The 26,556-nt window shown below is 43.1% G+C and overlaps 1 protein-coding gene across 1 annotated transcript in view; it reads left to right on the forward strand.

Moving 5' to 3' along the window:
* Positions 1-26,301, forward strand: part of LOC124621802 (protein groucho) — a 696,988-nt gene extending 670,687 nt beyond the window's left edge. Inside the window, exons 17-18 of the mRNA XM_047147238.1 lie at positions 9,050-9,208; positions 23,797-26,301. Of these exons, the coding sequence (XP_047003194.1) occupies positions 9,050-9,208; positions 23,797-23,904 (267 nt within the window). The 3' untranslated portion in view covers positions 23,905-26,301. The remainder of the gene's footprint in view (positions 1-9,049; positions 9,209-23,796) is intronic.
* The last annotated feature ends 255 nt before the right edge of the window (positions 26,302-26,556 follow it).

Consider the following 26,556-nt stretch of genomic DNA (forward strand, 5'->3'; position numbering starts at 1 on the left):
TCTGCTTGTGTCTGTATATGTGTAGATGGATATGTGTGTGTGTGCGAGTGTATACCCGTCCTTTTTCCCCCCTAAGGTAAGTCTTTCTGCTCCCGGGATTGGAATGACTCCTTATCCTCTCCCTTAAAACCCACATCCTTTCGTCTTTCCCTCTCCTTCCTTCTTTCCTGATGAGGCAATAGTTTGTTGCGAAAGCTTGAATTTTGTGTGTATGTTTGTGTTTGTTTGTGTGTCTGTCGACCTGCCAGCACTTTCATTTGGTAAGTCACATCATCTTGAGGGAAACATTCCACGTAGGTCTTTAAATATGTCTGCTTGTGTCTGTATATGTGTGGATGGATATGTGTGTGTGTGCGAGTGTATACCCATCCTTTTTTCCCCCTAAGGTAAGTCTTTCCGCTCCTGGGATTGGAATGACTCCTTACCCTCTCCCTTAAAACCCACATCCTTTCGTCTTTCCCTCTCCTTCCCTCTTTCCTGATGAGGCAACCGTTGGTTGCGAAAGCTAGAATTTTGTGTGTATGTTTGTGTGTCTGTCGACCTGCCAGCACTTTCATTTGGTAAGTCATATAGCACACACTTACTCGCTCACTCACTCACATCACATGCCAGACACACAAACACAAATATCAAGCTTTTGCAACCCATGGTTGCTTCATCAGGAAAGAGGGAAGAAGAGGGAAAGACGAAAGGATGTGGGTTTTAAGGGAGAGGGTAAGGAGTCATTCCAATCCCGGGAGCAGAAAGACTTACCTTAAGAGGGAAAAAGGGACAGGTACACACTCCCCCACACACACATATCCATCCGCACATATACAGACACAAGCAGACATATGTAAAGGCAAAGAGTTTGGGCAGAGATGTCAGTCGAGGCGGAAGTACAGAGGCAAAGATGTTATTGAATGACAGGTGAGGTATGAGCGGCGGCAACTTGAAATTAGCGGATGTTGAGGCCTGGTGGGTAACAGGAAGAGAGGATATATTGAAGAGCAAGTTCCCATCTCCGGATTTCTGATAGGTTGGTGTCAGTGGGAAGTATCCAGATAACCCGGACAGTGTAACACTGTGCCAAGATGTGCTGGCCGTGCACCAAGGCATGTTTAGCCACAGGGTGATCCTCATTACCAACAAACACTGTCTGCCTGTGTCCGTTCATGCGAATGGACAGTTTGTTGCTGGTCATTCCCACATAGAAAGCTTGGGGCAGTTACAAGGGTAGGAGCCAGAGGGTAGGGAAGGTGGTTTGGGGATTTCATAGGGATGAACCAAGAGGTTACGAAGTTTAGGTGGATGGCGGAAAGACACTCTTGGTGGAGTGGGGAGGATTTCGTGTGTGTGTGTGTGTGTGTGTGTGATAGTGTGTGTGTGTGTGTGTGTGTGTGTGTGTGTGTCATGTTTCTCTTACAGCTTGAGGAAGGAATTTCGTTCCAAAAGCTAGCAAAGCAAAGCTTTATACATTTTGTTTGTGCATCTTTCAATGGTGCAGCGCTTTTGCCTTTCGGTGAGTTAAGAGGTGGAATCCAAAATTTTCAAGGCTGGTGCTTCCATCTGAAAAGTAGGAGTACTAGATCTTTGCACTGCTAGGTGGCGAGAGCTGCATATCTGATGAGTCAGTGTGCAGAGTGGCATTCAGCTGGGAGGACATGTTGCGTGTCCACAATGATTTCCGTAATACTCTGCATTCGGTGTGTGGCGATTTTATGATGGGTCTGCGAGCAGAACAATGCGTGTGTATCAAATTCTGTGTGAATCTCAGGAAAAGTGCAAAGCAGGCCCCTCCAATGATTCAACAAGTGTTTGGGGGACAGAGCATGAGTCGTGTGTTTGAGTGGCATGCTCAGTTCAGGGCCGGCCATACAGACGTCAAAGATTATGCTGACACTGGAAGGCCTGTTAGCCACACAACGCCAGAGATTGTAGCCAAACTTCAACAACTGGTTCGTGTGGATCGACATCGAACCATTCAAGACCTTGCAAATGAAGTGGGTGTTGGTTATGGGACATGTCAATGAATGTTGACTGATGAATTGAGGATGCATTGTGTCACCGCAAAATTTGTGCCAAGTGTCTTGACTGCCAATCAGAAGGCACAGCATGTTGAAGTGTGCACGGACCTTCGTCAGACCACATCTGATGATTCAACCGTCTTGTGACAGGTTATCACGGGCGACGAGAGCAGGATTTACCGTTATGACCCAGAGACAAAGCAACAATTGCCACAGTGGAAGAGCCCAGGCTCTCCAAAACTCAAAAAAGCGAGACAGGTGAAGAGAAAAGTGAAGAGCATGATCATCGTTTTCTTTTATACCAAGGGAACTGTGCACAAGGAATTCATCGCACCCAACCAAGCAGTGAATTCCGTGTACTACTGTGACGTTTTGTGACGGCTCCGTGAAAATGTGCGGTGACGATGGCCCAAACTTTGGCATCAAGGGAACTGGCTGCTGCATCATGATAATGTGCCCTGTCACACGTCCTTGCTCACCAGGACCTTTTTGGCAAAAAACAACATGGCGGTTGTATTCCACTCACCGTACTTGCCAGATTTGGCACCTTGTGACTTCGTGCTATTCCCAAAACTGAAACTCGAGTTCAAAGGCCACCAGTTCAACACTAGAGAGGATTCAAGAAGCATTGCTGGCGGTGATAAGCATGCTCAAAGAACAGGACTTACAGAAAACGTTTGACCAGTGGCAGAAGCTCTGGGACCAGTGTGTACATGCAGATGGGAACTACTTTGAGGGTGATGGTGACCATTAGTCTAAAGGTAACGTTTTCAACAGATGGCAGCACCAGTCCTGAAAATTTTGGATAGCACCAAAATAATAATTTGTTAGAAATGGTAGATATGTCTTTTGTAGCAAACAACCTCAAGTTTGATTTACATAGTGCATCAGTACCCCTGTCTGCCACCAGGAGCTTCAATTCCACAGATTGATGAAGATAACCGAAATGGAATGGTTTATTACCAGCAAGATTGCTGTTATATCAGAATAACACAATAAAATCCAAAATACTTAAATGCTTCATTCACAATGATACTGATTCGCAACAGCGCTTCACAATCCATAACAATTACACAAGTCCAGGGCACCCCAGTTCACATTCGAGATGGTAGAGACAGTATCCTAAGTTCCACAGGGTTCATAGTACGTGTGGTCACTAGTTACAAGTGCAAGCAAAGGCAGGTGCTAGACTCGCTGTACGAAGCTGTTGCAGTGGCCTATGTACAGTCCTTGTAGTCCCTGAATACGGCATGTGGTGGCACCAGGGGCCGAGTGGAGAGTCGTCTCCATTTCGCAACACTGGCCCTCTAGTGGTCATTTCGAAATGGGCTTCGCAGCCGGTCGGTGAATCTATGTGCCCAGTCCATTTGTGTTACCTTTGCAGCTGTGCAGCTATCTGTGCTTTCCGTGTGTTGACGTCCGCCATTGTTGGCTGGTAGCTGTTTGATATCAGATACCACACTCCTCCCACAGGAAGCTGTGAAACAGTGGCTGGTGATGTAGGAGACATCCATGTGTTCTTCATCAGATTCGTGTGGGAAAGTGGTGCAGTAAGGCCGAAAATGTCCCTGGCGATGGCAGAGACAGCGAGGCTGGAAGACCTGCTGGGGCTGAGGTGGTGGAGGCAGTTGCAGAGGCGTCTTGTCATCTGGGCCCCTGTCCAGGAACAGCATTGTAGTGTGGGGGAAATGTCTTCGGCCAAAGGTTGTGCTCCCAGTGAAGGTGGCTGTTGTCTGGATGGGCTCCGGATATCGGGATACCCGTGATGCCACTTGCTGGAACCAGCAGGTCCGCAGCAGGTGGAGGAGAAATCCGGCTGATGGGCCTGCGATCCAACTGTCGGTGGGGATCTGGCTGGCAGGCAGTCGATAGTTGCTGTGCTGACTGAGGAAGGAGCTGATTAGCATGCTAGAGCATGACCTGATCCTGGATCTTGACACGGAAAACCTTGAGGCCCCACTGTTGGAGGATCACACCCAGCAGCCAATTCGGTTGGCAACCAAAACCTCAAGCCCAAACAGCCACTCCGGGACAGAAACGCAACGCTGATGGAGGTGGCACTGACCTGGGCAGTGGGAACAAGAGAGTGAGGAGCATCCTATTTCCACAGTTGGGTCTTGAAAGTCTGCACCATGCATTCTGCCTTGGCATTGGACTGGGGATGAAGTGGGGATGTAGGAATGTGGTGGATTCCGTGGTACAGGCAGAAGGTGAGAAATTCCTGGCTGTTGTCAGTAACCTTCCCTTCATGGAAGCCTTCAATGGCGAAGTACGTTCTAAGGCAGGTACAGTAACAGATGTGGTCGTGGAAGGACAATGGACAAAATATGGGAAGTGGGAATAAGCATCCTCTACGATGAGGTACACATCATCAAAACACTAGCCAGTGAAATCTAGGTGTAGACATTCCAGCGGGCAACAGCAGGGAGGCCAGAAGAAAAAGTCTGACATTGTGCCACCTGCTGGTGCTGGCAAGCTGGGCAGTCATGGCCCATCTCTTCAATGTCATGGCTCATGCCAGGCCAGTACAAATAATGGCAACCCAAGAGCTTGGAGTAAGTGATGCCCCAATGGCCCTCATGAAACAGTTGCAGGACCTGGAGCGCAGTGCATCTGGAATGATCACCCACAGTTGTCCATCCTCAGGGAGCAGGAGCACTACTCTGTCTATAGTGGTGAACTGGTGGCCCATGGTAAGGTAGTGCCGGCAGGCAGGAGAAGAGAGAGGTGGCTGCCTCTCTGGCCATCCACGGAGAATGCTACTGCAGACCCACTGGATCAGGATCCTGACCTGTTGCCTTTGCAACTGTGGAACTAGTCAGTGGGAAGGAGTCCTCCGCCACTTGGACTGCAACATTGATCTGAAAACAGAGAAGCTCTTCTTTGTCAAATTCAGGATCGGGGCCCCAGGGAAGGTGTGAGAGGGCATCTGCACTAGCATGTTCTGAAGTACGCCGAAAGTGAATGTCATATTGATAATGGGTCAGGAACAGCTCCCAGTGCTGCAAACGATGAGCTGTCTGGTCCGGAATTTTGGAGGCAGGGTGGAACAAAGCGATGAGAGGTTTGTGATCTGTTATTAAGTGGAACTTAGTGCCGTACAGAAACATGTGAAATTTATTGAGTGCAAAGACAATTGCGAGAGCCTCTTTTTTGATCTGGGAATATTTTTTCTGAGTATCTGAAAATGTTTTAGAGACATATATTTCATCTGTGAATCGATGCACCAACACTGCCCCGACACCCGCCTCCGATGCACCTGTGGCCAGGATGAGTTGCTGCCATGGGTCAAAGCAGGAAAGGCACGGGGCTGTAAGCAGTTGTGATTTCAAGGTCTGGGAGGCAGTTTCACAAGACTGAGACCAAGTGAAAGGCACCCCATTTATACAAAGTAGGGAAAGAGGAGCCGCCACTGTTGCTGCCGCAGGAAGGAACTTCAGTAGTATTACACTTTACCAAAAAAGGGCTGCAGTTGCATGAGATTGGTGGGTCCCAGGCAACTGGACAGTGGCGTGGATGTGATGGTCTAGTGGCTTGATTCCTTCGCTGGAGGTCTTGTGTCCCAGATGTTCAATTTCCTGCTGGAAAAAGCAGCATTTGTTTTTGTTGCAGCAGAGGATACCATTACGGAGAACCTGGAAGATTCTGGAGGTGGTTGTTTATCATGTGTTGTGTAACAATCACATCATCAAGGTAGTTGACACAGCCTTTGACTGAGTTGACCAGTTGTTCAAGAAAGTGCTGGAAAATGGCCGGTGCACTAGCAATGCCATACATGAGTCACTTAAGGCGATACAGGCCATGTGGAGTATTGAGTGTGAGGAACTCCTGAGAAGCATCATCCAAGGGTAACTGCAGATACACCTCTGCTAAATCAGTCTTAGAGAAATATTTGCCATTGTGGAGTTTTGCCAATATTTCTTCCGTACGAGGTAGTGGGTATGTGTCAATTTCCGATTGGGAGTTGATGGTCACTTTAAAATCAACACACAAATGAAGATTTCCGGATGGTTTCCTGATGACGATGACAAGTGTGGCCCATGGACTGGAGGATATGGGCTCCAGGACACACACTGCAGTGAGACGATTTAGTTCTTCCTTGACGAGATCGTGGAGAGCGATAAGGGACCGGACGGGCACGAAAATAATGAGGACGGGCACCAGGCATCAGGGAAACACGTGCCAGAAAATTGCATGCTTTACCCAATTCGTCACGGAAGATATCTTGGTATTCATGACAAAGCTCTTGCAGGCCAGCATATGGAACTTCATCAGAAATCACATTGACAGAGTCCTTGATAGAAAATCAAAAGGCACAAAAGCCGTTGAGGCCAGAAAGGATGGTGGTAGTACTGCTGTTGATTATCATGTATGTGATCATCTGTGTTACGCCACAATAATTTGTAGGAAGATCAACCTGGCCCAGGAGAGGAATGCTGAGTTTGTTGTAGGCCACTAGCCGGCGAGAGGAAGTCTGCTATGGGAGCGCTCCAAGATGTACATAAGTTGCATAATTGATCTAGCTAGCTACTGCTCCAGTGTGGACCTGTAATTTTAGTGGCCTGTTGTGAATGGAGGCGTCCTGGAACAATTTATTGGAAGTGTCCTGGACCTCAATAGTGGAAATCTGATTAACATCCATTGGAGTGTTAAAAGAGTCTTTCTTGGACGTGGATTTAGCAGAATGACACACTGATGACACATGATCTTGTAAGGTGCAGAGAGAGCAGTAGGCCCAACGATCTGGGCAGTTGTCCCTTTCATGTTGTTTGTAGCAGTCCGGACAAGACGGAAGACAGTTTGGGGTCCACTGGTGAGAAAAGCACCCGGGCTTCTGCTGAGATCGTGACGGGCATGCAGGACACTTGTCGGAGTGGATGGTGGCAACCTCCACATCGTCAGTGGGTGTATAGGGATCATCAGGATTACGGGGCAAGGTGGCATGGACAGCTGCAATCTCCTCCCAAGTCTCCAATTTTAGGCTTGCAGCGCACGAGGCTTCAGTCATTTGAGCCAGTTCTAAAACTCTGTCTAACGAGGGATCCTCAAGTTATAGGGCGTCATCCTGGAATTCTCTGTCTAGTGCACCATGAATAATCATATCATGGATCATTTCCTCAGCATACGATTCATTATATGTGGCAGTGACAAAATGGCATTTGTGGCTGAGGCCTTGTAATTCAGCTGCCCACTCACGATATGATTGTGATGTGTGCTTTTTGCTTGAGGAAATAATGCATGGGTGGTGCTGGTAAAATTGCATCAACAAGGCACATATCTCCGGAAATGATAATTCCAAAGGAGTAGACAAGGACCCAATTCGCACAGGAAATGATAGACCACCGGTTTAGACCAGGAAAGAAACAGAGATTTCATGAGCTTGATGTCAGTTGCCTGAAAGGCCTAGAAGTGTTCCTTCAGACTTGTTTCATATGATTCCCACTCTTCAAGGGCTTCATCAAAAGAAGGGAAAGCCGGAATTTGATGAAATGATTGTGCTGGTGAGAAGAGGCTGTAGACTAGCCATGAGTTGTTGCTGGTTCTCCACCTGTTGCTGCATTAACTGCGTGATCCAGAGATGTTGATTCTTGTTGACTCATCACCATTTTATTGTGTTATATCAGAATAACACAATAACATCCAAAATACTTAAAAGCTTAATTCACAATGATATTGATGCACAATAGCACTTCACAATCCATAACAATTGCACAAGTCCAGTGCACTCCAGTCCACATCCGAGACAGTAGAGACAGTACCCTAAGTTTCACAGGGTTCCTAGTACGTGTGGTCACTAGTCACAAGTGCGAGCGAAAGCACGCGTAGGACTCCCTCTTCGATGCTGTTGCAGTGGCCTATATACCATCCAGGTAATCCGGGAACACGGTGTGTGATGGCACCGGGGGCCAGGTGGAAATTTGCTTCCATCTCGTGACACCGGTCCTGTAGTGGACATATCGAAATGGACTATGTGGCCAGTCAGCGAATCGATATGCCCTGTCCGTGTATGTTATCTTTGCAGCTGTGCAGCTGGCTGCGTTTTGCTCATGTTGACATCCATCGTTGTCGGCCGGTGGCTGAGTGATGGCAGATACCACAATTGTGCATCGCCTCATTTTCTCATGTAAGTTTGAAGCTTCCTCAATAATTGCTTCCCAGGTCTGTGGGCTGGCCATGAAGGGCCAAATGCGTGGTCATCTCACTTCCCAGACTCCACGCCATTGAATTCCTTTCTCTGGGGTTTCATTTAAAGACTGTATATATGTTCCTTCAAATAGTTCAATTGGCTCTGGGTACTATGGGACTTAACATCTGAGGTCATCAGTCCCCTAGAACTTAGAACTACTTAAACCTAACTAACCTAAGAACATCACACACATCCATAACTGAGGCAGGATTTGAACCTGCGACCGCAGCAGTCATGCGGTTCCGGATTGAAGCTCCTAGAACCGCTCGGTCACCTCGACCGGCTATGTTCCTTCCCTACCAAACAATTTATCTGACCTGAAATCTTCAATCTACACTCCTGACACCCAAGTTATACCCGATTTGCTGCAACAAATTTGAGAAGAAATTGATTACCAGTGAGATGTTTGCTGCATCAAGTGGTAATCACATCATATCAATGTGGCACCACTAGTATGTGAAACTTGAGGTTGTTTGCTACAAAGGGATACAGTACCAATTCGGTAAGCTTTCTCAATAAATTCCTATGTCATTCCAAAGTTGTAAAGTACTTTTTGACTCATCCTGTCTATAAAATAGTACAGTTTGTTTGATGCGTATTGGTTGATAGACACTGTGTTTCAGTTTTAAGTTTCTTTTTTCAAAAATGTTGTCTCTCTTGATCTCTTTTCTTTCCTTAGCGGCCATTGGCAAAATTTTAATTTTTAAGGATGAAATTTCCAGGCATATTGCTTATTTTTCTGTTCCTCTTTCTAGCATAAAATCTCATCAAAAATTTAACTAAATTCTTGTACAAAATTACATATGGGTCTTACCTATGTTACAGTATTCAGACTGATGTACTTTGTTTCTTACAGGTGCTGCATGCTGTGAAGCCAGACAAATATCAGCTTCATCTGCATGAATCCTGTGTACTTTCATTGCGTTTTGCTGCCTGTGGAAAGTGGTTTGTCTCTACTGGCAAAGACAATTTGCTCAATGCCTGGAGGACTCCGTATGGTGCATCAATATTCCAGGTATATTAAGCATAATTTTTAAGACCAGTATTGAAATAAATATCAACAATAAATTATGTATAGTTGTTTCGTGATACAGCAGTTGGTATGGTAGTTTATGAAAGGCAAAAGTCTAGGTTCATTTAAAAAAAAAAAAAAAAAAAAAAAAAAAAGAAAGAAAAGCTACCAATAATAATGATGAGGGCAGTGAGACCTGTTGATAACCACATTAGGTCCTATACAAGTGGATTAAGACTGCTATTGAATCTGGTGTACGTGAATGAGGAGAGCATTTTTTTATATGGTTTGGAGAGGACACTGACTTCAATTAAGTTTTGTTTTTGTTATGGTGATGTAAGTTGCACAGTAAGGTGTTCCTGTTTGAACTTTATCTGCAGATGAGTTTATACTGATGAGCTAGAACATTACAACCACTGTTCGTAGTGGGATTAAAAACCACCTGGCGACATCATGGGCGCATGACATGGAAAAGAAAGCATATAAGCAGAGCAGAAATAAATGGAGAATCATTCTAACAATGATACAGTCCACAAACGAGAAATCAACTGACATAAGTGACTTTAGCGAATGACATATTGTTACAGCCTGGGACTGGGGAACAAGCATCTCAGAAATAGTATAGCTGGTCAGCTGTTCATGTGGTACTGTTGGGAACATTTATGGAAAGTGGTTTAAAGGCAGTGGATCCACGAGCAGGAGATAATGTGTTGGATATATGCATCTCTTCAAAAAATATGGAGATTGGAGCCTTGCTCACTGTAAACCAGGATAGGTGATGATCTGTGGCAGATCTGATGATAGAGTACAGAGCTGGTCCAGGCACAAGTGTTTTGGAGCACACTCCTCACCCCAAGTTATTGAACATGTGGCTCTGCAGCAGGCAACCCATAATTATTCCTGTATTGGCCCCATAACATCGTCAATTACAATTGCAATAGGCATGAGATCATGGAGATCAGACTGTGGATCAGAGGAAACATGACAGATGAATCACATTTCTTGTTAGACCAGGTCAAGTGTTGTGCCTGGGTTTGCAGTCATCCAAATGAATGGCTTCTCAAAACATGCCATTGTGCCACAGTTGCAGGCCAATGGGGGCCTTATTATGCTGTGGAGGCCATTTGCTTCGGCTTTCATGGGGCCTGTGATACTATTTGGAAGCACTATGAATGCTGTGGACTGTGTGAACCATCAACATACTTTACACTTGATCTCTCCGCCAACAGGGATGCCTCCAAATTCATCTGAACTGAATGTGGTGTAACACATCTGAGACACTGTCGGGTGGCAGTTTGACCCCCCCCCCCCCCCCCCCCCCCCAACCCCCGGACTGCAATTTACAGGACCTGTGCTTAGACATTTCGTGCCACATACATCCAGAAACCTACCAGGGACATGTCAAATCTGTGCCATGCGGATCTGCTGCTGTAAGGGTTGTGGCTATAAATTAATGGGACTGATGCTGTCACAAATTAAGTACCCATTCACCAAAGATGAACAATCAATAGCAGTGAAGCGTGGAGCCTTCTCAGCCGAACGCAGCATCTCTGTCATCTATAGACAAATCAGTGTGGCCATGGCCTTCATTTGTGTGAGAGCTATTGTTTTGTTTTGCAGCAAAAATGGTGAATGTAATAATAAAGCAACAAGTTGTTGTGAAGTTTCACATGAAACTTGGAAAAACTGCTGCTGAAACCTATCTTTTATTAAAAGAAGTGTATGCTGAAGACTGTTCATCACATATGTGAGTTTTTAAGTAGCCTTCTCAGCCGAACGCAGCATCTCTGTCATCTATAGACAAATCAGTGTGGCCATGGCCTTCATTTGTGTGAGAGCTATTGTTTTGTTTTGCAGCAAAAATGGTGAATGTAATAATAAAGCAACAAGTTGTTGTGAAGTTTCACATGAAACTTGGAAAAACTGCTGCTGAAACCTATCTTTTATTAAAAGAAGTGTATGCTGAAGACTGTTCATCACATATGTGAGTTTTTAAGTGGTTGAAGCATCTCCAAGATAGCCAAGAAGACGCGGAAGATAACTCCCTCCCAGGATGCCCATCAACATAAAAACCAAATGAAAATATTGAAAAAGTGGGTAGTATGATTCAGTCTGACTGCCGATTGAGTATTCAGTCGATTTCTGAAACCGTAGGAGCTGACAAAGAATGCATAAGACAAATTTTACCTAACCAATTTAGAAAAGTGTAAGCGCAAAACAGTGCTGAAAATTCTCACTATCAAACAAAAAGAAGCTCGTGAAAATGTTTGTACTGACACATTGCATACCATTGAAAATGATCGTAATTTCTTGGGAAGAGTGATAACATGTGATGAATATTGGTTTTTCACAAGTGATCCAGATCCATGCACCAAGAGCGAATAGCTTGAATGAGCACGTCGAGACTCAAAGCAATGATGATTGTTTTTTTTTTCTGATATTCATGGAACTGTATATCTTCACTGGATTCTTGGAGGTCAGACTATTAATTGACATTACCACCTTGAGGTTCTTGCTCAACTCTGCGGGAAAGTAAGAAAAAAAAAAAAAAAAAAAAAAAAAAAAAAAGGATCCAAGTTGTGAAAGAACAAGTGTGCGTCAAGACAGTGCACTAGTTCATACTGCATTGTCTGTTTAGAGGTCTCTAGTGAAGTACAGCATCCTAGTGTTTGACCATGCACCATGATTTTTATGTTTTCCCCAAGGCCAAATCAACATTAAAAGGGACAAGATTTCAGTCCACTGAAGGGGCATGTGTCATCAAGGATCTCACAAAGGAAGACTTCCAGCATTGTTTCCATCAGTGGAAAATTCGTATGGAGCATTGTAGGGATAGATGAGGGTAATATATTAAGGGTGACAATAACTAAATATGTACAGTTCTGAAGTAAAATATTTACAGCAATAATCCCATTATTTTATAGTCACACCTCATATTGCATTCCAAAGATGGAACAACATGCTCTTAAGCAGGCGGTCATAATTTTTAGCTCAACAGTTGAATTTAAAATTTTTTAAAGTGATTGTATTGTGCGTGTTTAGTTTAAGTAGAAAAATTGGAATACAATCTCTCAAATATTTCTTTGGTTTGAATTGCTTATTACCAGTGGATATTCGTTTGTAATTGGTGAAAGTTGATAATACATGCATCCCTCTATCATTTTCAAGTTATCCATCTTAGATTTTTTAAGCGTTCACTTTGTACTTCTTTTTTTTTTGTGTTCTGACTTGTGCCAGATGTTAAAAAAAAAGATCCCATATATACATCTATACCTCACAAACCATCTTCCAATGCATGTTTGAGGGTACATCTGATACAGCATCATTTAATTTTGTGAATGATGTGCTGGATGAACAACTATTGGTAAGCGTCTGTATGAGCTCTGATTCCTCTGACTCTCATGGCATAGTCATTTTGTGATACGTATGTGGGAGGAAGTGATATGTTGCCTTACCCTTCTTCGAACATGGACTCTCAAAATTTTAGAATAAAATTCTGCATCATGGACAATGCCCGCTTTTAGTGTTTGCCTCCAGAGTTTGATAAAAGTTTCAGGGATGCTCTCACACATGCTGAACAAACACTCCTTTATTTTTGATGTTTTTTATCTCCACTATAAATCCTACAAGGTAGGAGTCTCAGATCGATGGACAGTGCCGTTGAGTTTGTAAAGAAAACAATTTCAGTTGTCAAAATTAAGAATAATGTCTTTTTGGAAGTTGTCTGTATCAACAATAAAGGATGCTCTTACTGTTGTGAATATTCTTGGCAGCAAATTAAAGTTCAATGAATTCTCATCCAGATATGAAATCCTCAGTGACTGTGGTGTTTTCCCTATGATGTACATACAAATGGATCATTGCACCTCAATGTCAGCAATATTAGGCCACCTAAATATTTGCTGGAAAAATACGTGATGGAAATGCTAAGCCCTTATTTGGGCAAATGCACTCATCATATCTGCAATTCTGTGGACTTTGTAAAAAGCCTCAGCAACTTCAGGGTGAAAGACTTAGATATTATGGTGAGCTTTGATGTCATTTCATTAATCACCAGGGTACCTCTATGAGAGTCAGTAGAACCTATTGGCCAGAAATTTGACGAGAAGACCACCGACCTTCCCATGTATGTCCTGGCCCCCACGCATTTTTTGTTTAATGGAGAATACTATGAGGAGGTGGTAGGAGTCGCAATGGACAACCCACTCTCAGCTGTGGTCACTAATTTGTATATGGAGAACTTCAAGGAGGAAGCCCTGGCATCACCCAAATGAAAACACGTTTTTTTCCTGTTATGTGGATAACACATTTCATCATCTGGTTCCATGGAAGGGACAAACTCCTTGATTTCTTTACACATTTGAACTCTGTACATCGCAACACCAAATTCACTATGGAGACTGAAGCAGAGGGAAGATTCCTGGACATCATAGTCAACAAAGGAGCTGATGGCACCCTGCACCACAGTCTGTATCAGAAGAAAATGCACACGGACCTGTGTTTGTGTGCAGGCAGTTGCCACCACCCAACACAGAGGAATGGGGTACTAAATGCACCAATACACAGGGCGTGCACCATTTCAGATACAGAGTGTCTGCCTCAGAAGCTGGAACACCTTAGAACTGTATTCTGAGAAAAGAGGTATTCAGAATGGCAGATTAGGCAAGCTCTCCAGCCCACCACAATAGTACAACCTGTGGAGGCAGAAGAAGCCACGGAGAAAGAGCCAGCCACTGCCTTTATACTGTATACTGATCAGGAAAAATTGGATGCCTATTTTGCCAAGTGTATACTGTCTTTTGCCTTCCCAATAAAACATGAGCATTATTGGAAAGCATCAAAGGTCATGTTGGTTTGCAGAAGGCCGGCTTATATGAGATTCCATGTCAGTGCAGGAAGACATATATTGGACACACAGTGCACGCCATCAAAGATTGTTGGTGAGACCACCAGAGGCACACCGATTGATGTATCCCACCAAATCAGCAGTTACAGACCACTATTTGTCCAAGAATCACATGATGAAGTACAAATGTACCAGGATCTTGGCACCAACTTCCAGATACTGGGCAGCATTGTTAGAAAGGTCATAGAACTTTGCACCAGGGACAATATCATCAACAGAGATTGCAGCTATAATCTTAGCAAGGCTGGGGAACCAGCACTGAGTTTAATAAAGAAGACTCTCAGCAGACAAAATGATCAGGAGATAATGGCGGACTGTGAACTTACATTGATGCTATTACAGACACCGATGTTAGCATCTCTGTGACTGCTGATGCTCAACAGCAGGCAGGGACTGTGAAGGGAGTGGCTCATGGGGGCAGGCGATATTAGTGGCCGCACGTCCTCAGGAACTTAGTTTGTCAGCGCACCCAACGATGGCAACATATCTGACCATTGAATTATTGTGCCTGTTGGACACTGTGAACTGGTGGTACACCCATGAACTATTCAAGCTACATACAAGTAAAGCTGTGAGTGCCGGGCGTGAGTCGTGCTTCGGTAGCTCAGATGGTAGAGCACTTGCCCGCGAAAGGCAAAGGTCCCGAGTTCGAGTCTCGGTCGGGCACACAGTTTTAATCTGCCAGGAAGTTTCGTTACATACAAATAGTTTAAAAATACCAATTTTCTCATCAGAATATTCCATAATTGTGGCAGATTTGTTCATGCTGTTTGCGAAACACGTAATAGCTCGAGTGCAAATGAAGGGTGATCCATTACATTTAGCCCACATTTAAATTGTTTGGTTACAAATCATATCCAGTGTCTTGGATGGTCTTGTACAGGTGATTCAAACCAACATATTATTCCATGGAACAACATATCCTTTGGGAAAAGCCTGAAGTTAAGTTATTCCAGCATCATTGCCAACTTGGATACCAGTAACCTCCTCCTAGCATTATCCCATGGCCATAGAGTTCAGTCTGTAATATCACTGAGTGTATATATCCATCATCTCTCTGATCTTCATTGTGGTCTTCATCCGTCCACATTGAGCTGATATGCAAACTTCATCACTGTTCCTTATGCTGCTCTGTGACCTGTTTTCTCAGTGATTGGTTTCATGTTTGCCCACAATCTGATAGTGGTGTTACTTACGCAGTCAGACAGTCACATGTTATTAGATGACACTGATGGATTGCTCAGTGAGATTTGTTATTGACCAACACATTGTAGCAGATACAGTGCAAGTTCAAGCACAGTTTTAAGTACTTGGGCACTAAGTTGGAGTAGAATTTTGCTGTTGCATAGATAGCCTGTTACTTTTATGCCATTGCATTGATGCTGCATTGATCCTGGTTCAAGTATCATCATTTGTGATACCAGCACATTGCATACAGGATCTGAAGTAGTGAAACCTTCTCTAGTATGTTGCCTCTTAATGTAATGAAACCAGGGACTTGAATGATTATTAAGTATTTGGTCAGATGGAAGACTGTTCCTCAGCTAGAAAATGTAGAGGAAGCCCCAGCAGTGAATTACATGGAAAGCCCAGTCAGACCTCTCTCTGCATGAAAGTCACCATTGCTTGGAATAAAAGTATACAGTCTGGAAAACTTAAATGTACTACGTAAAGGCCTTATCTGATGCCTTATAGTTGCCCAGACTTTAAGCCACATAAAAAAGTTCTCAAAGCGGTTTTTACAATTTGCAAACTGTATCGTAACTGTGGTGTAAACACAGGTTGCTGAAGAACCAAGTAAGAAGCTTCTATTTATTCCATTTTGTTTGTCATTGGTGGACTTAATTAACTGGGAGCATCCTCAGGCCTCTCTTGAAAATTCAGCTTTCAAGGGGCATGTAAAAATAATTGATCATTCTGAACATCTACTACATACAAAATTCTGTAAATACATAGATGTTGCACACAATAGAGAGAGATTCATTAACTCAAAAAGTTCAATAAATTCAATCATGAAAGACAGCCTTAAAGAATGTGGAACGAGTCAAGTTATAGATTAACAGGCAGAAGCAACAAGTGCTGCTACTTCTGTGTAAGAATAATGAAATGCTGAAATTGTTTATTTGCAGGATGGCATATCCACAATTATACATACCCTTAATATCCCATTCATACAGCAAGGGGCACATGTATTGTGAGGTAGGGCTAGACATAGTTTGCACATGTTAAAATGGATAGGTGTAGCAACTGGTTGCCAGCATTGTATTCTAACTGGTATCGCCAAGAAGCACATTGCAGTCACAATAATCAAAGGTCGTGACAGTGAACTTCACTGACAGAGTACGGATATTTAAGCACCTGAAACCAGCAGAAACTGAAAATATTGTATTAATTCATTTTGCTCAAATTCTCTAGCTAGATCTTAAGAGTTAAATCTTTTGCAACCTAACTCATCACTCTGCTATGCATGTTAAGAGACTTTATAGTTGCTTATTTTAGAAAATAAAATCCTAACATGACAATAAAGACAAAACTACCACTGACTAAATGCATAGAATGCTTGTTGTTCATTCAAAACACTTCATTCAAAACATCACTGAGATCACATGCACTTGAACAATATTCTGGAAGAATCCCATTGTTTAGATAAATAGTTACTTTAGATAAATAGTTACTTTAGATAAATATAGGTAAATAGATACATATTAGATTTACCTCATATTGTTAACTAAATTATAATTTATCATTTATTTTAGTATAATTATATATGCACCACAGTGTTAATTTTGTATAATAGACTTAAAGTGATTAAGATGGTTTAGTCGATAGCAATATTATTTCAATTGTAAGTCAATAATATTAGAATCTTTCACAAGTGTATTCATCATTTCTTTATTCAGTTTAGGTTATTTAATAATGAATTGTAAATTTTAGGTTTCATTTGAAATTTAAGGTGTAGAACAGTACTTTCATCTTCAGAATTACATGAGAAACATATACAAAGTTAATGACAATATTATGGAAAGGATAGACTGCTACTCATCACATAGCGGAGGTGCTGAGTTGCAGATGGGTACAACAAAAAGAGTGTCAAACAAGTAAGCTTTAGGCCAGAAAGACCTTTTTCGAAAGTAGATAGACAAACACACACACACACACACACACACACACACACACACACACACACACACACACGACCACTGTCTTGGCTGCCGAGACCAGATTGTGAGCAGCTGTTTATGGGGGAAGAAGAAATCATTGTGGTGGCAGAAAGGAGGAGGCTGGGGCAGAGAGGGGAATGGATAACAGGATTGGGGTGGGTGACAGTAAAGTAAAGTGGTGCTTGTGGGAGCATACAGAGCCATGGTTGGGAGAGGGTACGGCTGGTAGGTGCAGACAGGGGGAGAGAAGGGGGACAGAAAAGGAGAGAAATAAAAAAGACTGTGGATGCATTGGAATGGGCGCTGCAGTGATTATAGCTGTTGCGAAATACATTAAATATATTTGCACATGCGAATATCGATAACCACCAGCTGTGTAATGGAATGATACAGGCACTTCAATGTCATACTTATCCACAGACACAGTGCAAGCAGCTTCAAAGTAAATTGTCATCCCTGTATGGGAATATATGTAATGGATGTACGAGTTCAGAGAATGGAAGTTTGGGTCTGGCTGTGAATCATGCTCGCGTAGGCAAATGGTAAGGTGGCTGATCGCAGTAAGTGGGAAATCCAGTCCGGCACAAGTTTTCATTGTCATCATTCCATTATACAGCTCATTATATGGTTATCCATATCTACAACTGCAAATACATTTAATGTATGACTTAATGAAGGTTGTGGTCGGGAGGGTTACGAGACGTAGGATATCTTGCAGGAAGAGTTCTCACCTGGACAATTCAGAAAAGCTGTTGTTGATAGGAAGGATCCAGATTGCACAGGCTGTGAGGCAGTCTATAGAATGAAGAACTTTGCATTGGGCAATGTACTCAGCAACTGGGTGGTCCAGCTGTTTCTTGGCCACAGTTTGTTGGTGGCCATTTATGCGAACAGACAACTTATTGGCTGTCATACTCACATAGATCACAGCACAGTGATTGCAGCGTAGCTTGTGGATCACATGACTAGTTTCACAGGTGCTTGTAGTAGGTGATTGTGGGAGGATGTATGGGACAGTCTTGTTTCTAGGTCTGTTACATGAAGCAAGGGCTTGGGAGTAGAGGTTGTGTAGGGATGGAGGAGAATATTGTAAGGTAGGAGAATATTGTAAGGTCTGGTGGGCAGCAGAATACCAATGTGGGTGCAATGGGAAGGATAGTGGGTAGGAAATTCCTCATTACAGGCCACAATGAGGTAGTTGAAACCCTGGAGGAGGATGTGATTCAATTGCTCCAGTCCTGGGTGGTACTGAGTAATAATGGTAAAACTCCTCTGCAGCTGGATGGTGGGACTTTAGGAGGTGGAAGTTGACCAGAGAGATAACACACAAGGTTGGGAGCATAATTTTGGTCTGTGAAGGCCTCAGTGAGACCATTTGCATATTTCAAGAGGGACTGTTCGCCACTACAGAAGTGATGGCCACAGGTAGCTAGACTACATGGAAGGGACTTTTTGGTATAGCATGTGTAGCAGCTGTTGAAGTGGAGGTATTGCTGGTGGTTGGTAGGTCTGATATGGATTGAGCTACTGATGTAGCAATCTTTGAGTTGGAAGTCGACATCATGGAAGATGGCTTGTTGGATTGAGAAGGCCCAGGTGAAGCAAATGGGGAAGAAGGTGTTGATGTGCTATAGGAATGTGGATGGGGCGTCCTGATCCTCGATCCAGATCACTAACATGTCATCAGTGACTGAACCAGGTGAGGAGTTTGGGATTATGGGTGGCAAGGAAGGATTCCTCTAGATGGCCCTTCGGATCGGATGGTGCCATGCGGATACCCATTGCGATGCTCTGGATTTGTTTGTGGGTGATGTCTTCAAAGGAGAAGTAATTGTGGGTGAGGATAGAGTTGGTCATGGTGACCAGGTAGGAAGTTGTAGGTATGGAATCTGCTGGGCGTTGGGAATGGTAGTGTTCAATTGCAACAAGGCTATGGGCATTAGGGATGTTAGTGTAAAGGGAGGTGGCATTAGTAGTGACAAGCAGGGCACCTTTTGTTAAAGGAACAGGAACTGTGGGAAGTCGGTGGAGGAAATGGTTGGTATCTTTTATATAGGATGGTAGGTTGTGGGTAGTAGGCTAAAGATGTTGGTCTATGAGAGTGGAGGTTCTCTCAGTGGGGGCACAAAACCAGCCACAATGGAGCATCCTGGCTGGTTGGTTTTATGGACTTAGTGAAGCATGTAGAAGGTAGCAGTGCAGGGGAGTGGTAGGGGTGAGGAGGGATGAATCTGACAGCTGGCGGATCCTTCTGCCAGATAATCCGTGCAGTTCGATACAACTGTGATGGAACCTTTGTCAGTAGGTCAGGATGAGGATCAGTTTTTAGGTGGTGCGTTGTGGTTCTCTCTGCAGATGCTAGTGTATTTTGCATGTTGAGGGTTGTGAGAATGATAGTGAGGCAAGGTTAAGGTTAAGAAATTGTGGAAAGTTAACAGGAGGTGATTTGGGGGGCAGTGGGGATGGCACAAAGTTGGATGGAGGAGTGAACTGAGTCAGGCAGGGTTTGATATTGGTCTTTGGTTGGGATGTTGGCGAAAAAGTGTTTCCACTGTAGGAGTCAGGAGAAGAAGAGAAGGTCTTTACCAAGTCTAGCATGATTGAATTTGGGAGCGGGGCAAAAGGTGAGGCCTTTGGAAAGGACTGATACTTCTGTGACGCTAAGACTTTTGGAAGAAAGCTTCATGACTGTGTTTTGGGACTGTTTAGGTTCTGAACTCTATATGGTGGTGGGAGGGAGTTTTTGAGGGTGGGGTAAATGTAGGAAGTTGTTGCAGAGGTGATGGATTGTGGTAGTCCAAGGCAGGAGTAGGAAGTAATGAGGGTGGAGAGTTTTTTGAGAGGGCATTGTGCATGTTGCTCTGGTTCCTGGAGGGCACGAGATTCAATATGCAATACCGATCCAGGAATATGGGAGTGCATAGCAGGAGAATTTTGCAGATGGAGAGAAGGTATTGCAAGGTGGTTTGGGCCTGATTGATATGGTTTTGCAGGACTATGTTGGTGAGGGTTAAGAATTGGCAGAATCTGTACAGGCGGAGGTCATTGTGGAAAGAAGGATGGCAGCTGGAGATGGGTAATTCGAGGGCAAGGCCGTTTACAGGGGATTCCATGGCCCAGGCAACAACACTGGAACAGTGTGTTGGACAGGGTTCTGGCTAGGGATAAGGAGGTGTTTCTGTATTGGTGCAGATGGAAGGAGCAAGGACCCATGGTGGAGGCTAAAAATGCATAAAAATACATAAATAACATAAAAATACATGTGAAAAAAATTCACAAAAGTACACCAAAATATGTGGGAAAAATCGTTAAAATAACGGAATGGATGAAGTATGCAGAAACTAGATGAAACCTAAGGAACCAGGCCAATAGTGAAAGGCGAATATCCACTGAAATTGGAGTGATAACACAATGAAATCAAAGAAAAAAATAGAGTGTGATGTTGCTTGCAGGTCTGTGGCCAGATATGTCTGAAAAGAGGGACAGCAGATGTGACCAGATAGATGAGGTTAGTTTGTGAGAACTGATATATGAGAGGTGAAGGAGTGGGGGGTGAGGAAGGGTTGGTAGCATGAGTTACAAGTTTGTGTGGCACAGGAAGGTACAGAAAATAACACATGAAAATATACGGGAGTGACACAGGGGGAATGACCTATTTGAAGGTCTAGGATTAATGATATCGGCAGTAGAAATGTGGGACACGAGATGCTGCACTGGCAATCAGTGCACCCTTGTAGCCTTGTGTTGTGCGCGGATGAGACAGTTGGTACAGTGTGACTCATAAGTAAGAGCATGCAGTGCAGGAAGGCGACGCGTAAAACACAGGAAAGAAGAGAAAGAAGGACAGACGGTGTATAGTAATGCATTAGAAAATAGTAACAAAGGAAAACAGCTCTGGGTTACAGGATGGAAGAAAATCCATTAGGCAAAATGAAACAATAGAAAATTCAGAATGGAATAATGACAATATTGTGGAAAGAATAGATTACTACTCACCTTACAGAGGAGACATTGAGTCACAGATATGCACAACAAAAAGACTGTCAAACAAGTACATCTGCAGAAAGAACCACAAACCACCACCTAAAAACTGATCCCGACCTTATTATCTAACCTGCTGACAAAGGCTCCTCCATTGTTGTTTTGAACTGCAAGGATCACCTGGCAGAAGGGCTCTGACAGCTATCACATTTGTCTACCTGCAAACCATACCACAGTGACTCCATTCCAGAAAACCAGCAGCACCCCAGAGTCTGTCTCTCTCCTCAAACTTATCACTCCCTGCACTTCCACCTTCTAAATGCTTCCTACAGTCCATAAATCCAACACTCAGGACACGCCATTCTGGCCAGTTACTGTGTCCCACTGAGAGAATCTCCATTCTCATAGACACCTCCAGCCTATTACCCACAACCTTCCACCCTATATAAAAGATACCAACAGTTTCCTCACCGACTCTCCACAGTCCTGTTCCTTTACCACATGGTGCCCTTCTCCTCACTATTGATCCCATCTCCCCTTACATTAACATCCCTAATGCCCCTGGCCTTGTGGACATTAAACACTACCTTTCCAAAGGCTCAATGGATTCCAAACCTACAACCTCCATCCTGGTCACCATGACCAGATATGTCCTCACCCACAATTGCTTCTCCTTTGACAGCATCACCTACAAACAAATTCAGGGCTTGGCAATGGGTACCCGCATGGCACCATCCTATGCCACCCTTTTCATGGGCCATCTAGAGGAACCCCTTCTCACCACCCAGAATCCCAAACTCATTATCTGGTTCAGATTCATTGACAACATTTGTGTGATCTGGACTGAGGATGATGACACACTATCCACATTCCTCCAGGACCTCAACATCTTCTCCTCCATTTCCTTCACCTGGTCTTCCCCAACCTAACAATCCACCTTCCTTGATGTTGACCTCCACCTCAAAGTTTGCTACATCAGTACTCCGTCCATATCAAACCTCCAACCACCAGCAATACCTCCACTTCAACAGTTTCTACCCATTCCATACCAAGAAGACCCTTCCATGCAGCTTAGCCACCTGTGGCCGTCGCATCTGTAATGAGGAGCAGTCTCTCTTGAAATATACCAAGGGCCTCACTGAGTCCTTCACAGACCATAATTACCCTCCCAGCCTTGTACAGAAACAGATATCCCATGACTTGTCTCTCCAGTCATCACCCACCACCCAAAGTCTTACCATCCAGCCACAGTTGAGCATTTGCCTCATGACTCAGTACCACCAAGGTCTGGAGCAACTGAGTAAGGTTCTCTACGAGGGTTTCAACTACCTCTCATTGTGCCCAGAAATGAGGAATGTCCTACCCACTGTTCTTCCCACCCCACCCACAGTGGTATCCTGCTGCCTACTGAACTGACACAATATCATTGTCTGTCTCTACACAACCCTTGCACCCAACTCCTTGCCTCATGGCTCATATCCCTGTAATAGACCTAGGTGCAAGACTTGTCCCATACTTCCTCCCACCATCACATATCCCATCAAAGGCAGGGCTGTGAAACCAGTTATGTGAACTATAAGTTAAGCTGCAACCAATGTGCTGTGTGACTGTCAAGAATCTGTCTGTCCGCATGAATGGCCGGTGACAAACTGTGGCCAAGAAACAGCTGAACCACCCAGTTGCTGAGCACACTGCCCAACACAACATTCTTCATTTCAATGACCGCTTCAAAGCCTGTGTTATCTGGATCCTTCCTACCAACACTAAATTTTCTGAATTGCGCAGGTGGGAACTCTTCCTGCGATATGTCTTACTTTTCCGTAACCCACCTGGCCTCAACCTTTGTTAGTCATTCTCCAGTGCCTATCTGTCCACTTCTGTCTTCCAATTCCAGCACTACACAGCCCTTATTCCACCAACGAACCCACAGTCTTTTTACTTCAATCCTTTTCCACTCCCCTCCCCTTTTCTTGCCCTCCGTCTAACATCCAAATTGCAACTAACTGTGATACCCTCTCCACACCACGTCCCTGTATGCTCCCACAAGCAGCACTTTACTGTCCCCCACCCCTACCCTTCTCTCCCTCTCCCTCCCCTCCTTACCCCCACTACTCAGATTGCTTCTTCAGTTATGTTCACATGCTCATGTGCACGCACGTGTGTGTGTGTGTGTGTGTGTGTGTGTGTGTGTGGGCTGGCACTCGCACGCATGTAAGAAGGCCTTTTCTTACTTGTTTGACAGTCTTTTTGTTGTGCCTGTCTGCAACTCAACATCTGTGTTATATAGTGAGTAGTAGTCAATATTTTCCATAATATTGTCCATCCTGAATTTTACATTACTTGATATTGTTTAACACAAAAATTGTAGAGAGTCACATAAATACTTGGTAGGTTTAATTCCTGTCACATACCCTAGCAGCCACAGGGTCTTACACTACTGTGGACTATCTGTTTTGCATTTATACATTTTTCTTTTTTTTTCTTTTTTATTTTCCCACTTACATTATGCAAGAACCTGATGAAATCTTTCCTTCTTTTTGCAGTCAAAAGAATCATCATCGGTGCTGAGCTGTGACATATCAGCTGATGATAAATACATAGTGACTGGTTCGGGTGACAAAAAGGCTACAGTTTATGAAGTTATTTATTAATGTTATAAAAAATTTCTTCATAATGTAATACTGAAATAATTTTCCTACTCCCTTGTTTTATTTGGAGTTTCAGATTGTTACATTATTTGTCATTGAAACTGAAATGGACATCAACAGGGATGAACAAAGTATGAAAACAGTATTCTTGAAATCATCTACAAAGATGATTGCCAATGACAGCTATTTTAGTTTTAATTTCAAAGTATCTGAACTTAAATTATTTTTCTCTTTAACAAAAAGAGTGTGTGTGTGTGTGTGTGTGTGTGTGTGTGTGTGTGTGTGTGTGTGTGTGTGTGGGCGTGCTCGCGCGTGCGTGCGTGTGCATGTTCATGTGTGTGCATGCTTGTGATGCCATTGCACATGTATGTTTGAATGAATGTCACAGAAAGAATTAGAATAAAATAAAGTTGTGAATGTTAAATTTCTTGTATTACAGTACATGAAAGCTTAAAGGATAATAGTACGAATGATTTCGTCCTATTTAAATAAGCAGGGGTTAGTGTGTTAATAATGAACATAATATTGTTCTCCAATAGTTGACAGTATTTTTACTACAACAGAAAAATCTTTTACATGCCATCAATCTGTGTTAATTAAGTGACTGACTTCCAAGGCTCTCTAGCTGTAGAGATGTTATTTCCTGTGTACATTCCTTTGTTTAATTTTTAAGGAACTGTGGCAAAAATGAGCCTTAAGGTATGGCTCTTATATTATCAATGCCTGTAAATTTTCGCCCCATTTACTGGTCACAAATGTATCTACATGAGTGCTTGCTTATGTATACCACAAGGAAAGAAAGCACACATGCGTAGTAAAACATGCACTTTTGTAACTTTAGCTGTCAAGGAGAGAGGAGTTTAAATGAGAACTCTGATGAACTTGGGTGAATTTTCTTGGTGGAGTGAATATTCAAAGAAGTTTTGGGTTCGCTGCTGGCTGTTGTTAATTACAGTCCATGATAATTCCACTGGGCACCTGCCAGTCATCTTCAGATGAGCCATCGAACACTCAAGATGATTTTCCCCATATCACAGTTTATTATTATCATGCTGTATATATTCCACACATGTCTAAGATAGCAGTGGGAGATTGACCGCACTACGTTACTGGCTGACCCACCACTGGGTGCTGCCTGCAGGGTAGTGTGATCAGTTTCCCATTACTATCTTAATGCATATGTGGAATACACATACCATGGTAATTAATTGTGGGATGGGGGAAATCATCTTAAGTCTTCACTGGCTCACCTGAAGATGACTGGAAGGTGCCTAGTCAAAATAATGTGCCAATGACTGGCAGCAGGTTTGATTAACTTGAAGGATAGAGGAGGAGAAGGAGGAGGTGGAGGAGAGAGAGAGAGAGAGAGAGAGAGAGAGAGAGAGAGAGAGAGAGAGAGAGAGAGAGAATTTATTTTTGTTTCTAAATACATCCATCAGATGTTAAGGGAATGTATGTTCTCGATTTTAAATAGGATTTGTTCTCTCTCTATATATATCCATGTTGGATAATTTTGTTTGTAACTTTATTTTGAAGAGTAATATCACTGCAGTGTAATTTCTTTCAGCAAAGAGAAATTTGAAAAAAATTGTAGATTTGCCTGTATCAGGTGCTTTCTGTATAACTGTAAATAGAATCCCTCCTGGTTACCCCCACAGTTGAAAATTTAATATATAACTGATTGTGGGATTTGTTTTCATTTTGTAGCCCTCATTCTTGTTGCAAAGGAGACATATCTTGAAAATGTGTCAGGAGATAGTATGTGGATGAGGAGGGAGGCACCAGGTATATGTGAGCTCACAAAAATGACTAAGATGACTATGCAAATTTTGCAAATTAAAAACCATTACACTCCTTGAATCATATGTTACCACAGTTTTCTGTATATGGGGAAGGAATTGAGATAACAGTGTTGTATTACTGTATTTTTTTAAGGATTAGGTAGATTCTGGCAATTAGTTCATCAAAATTATGATTCAAATAGTCAACTAAGAAACAGAATTGTTATGTCTTTGAACCATTCAGGCCATATTTGATCCTTCATTTGCAGTTCTACAGAAAGGAACCATTGAATGTTACAATTATTTTGTTAGCCATTGTTGTTACAGGCATTGAAAATGTAAATTACAAAACTCAATTTTTTCTGGACAGTGTACTTCACAGCAATCAGTGCATTTTAATCCATTAGTTGTAATGGAGGAATAACAAATGTATCAAACTCAGAATGCAATAACAGGCACAGCCAGTTGATGTAAATCAGGGATTTATTTTTCTGAAAGTATGGTTAGCTGTAGCACACCAATTTAAACCCTTCCTGTCACTTTTATACTAGCATCTCAGAAGATCAAGATCTGTATGTGTGAATGTTATTTGGATCAAATTACATATTTTTGAAGTCAACCTGATTTTTTTTTCTTTTGAAATGGTGCAGTGTGATAGTGGAAGTTTAATTCAATTAATTTTGCTTTGTCAGATGATGTAACATGACAGATACCTCAGCACGAATTAAGTGTGCTTTTTTCTCTTTTTTTCGTTGATCACATCTCTGTTAATTAAAATGCTTGGCAATATGAGAACTGTTTCAAACTCTCATGCTGATAGGTCTATTTGTTGTTGAACATCTGATTGCATTGCATCATTGCAACCCACAGACAG

The sequence above is a fragment of the Schistocerca americana genome, chromosome 7 (assembly GCF_021461395.2).
Source record: "Schistocerca americana isolate TAMUIC-IGC-003095 chromosome 7, iqSchAmer2.1, whole genome shotgun sequence".
Taxonomy (NCBI): Eukaryota; Metazoa; Arthropoda; class Insecta; order Orthoptera; family Acrididae; genus Schistocerca; species Schistocerca americana.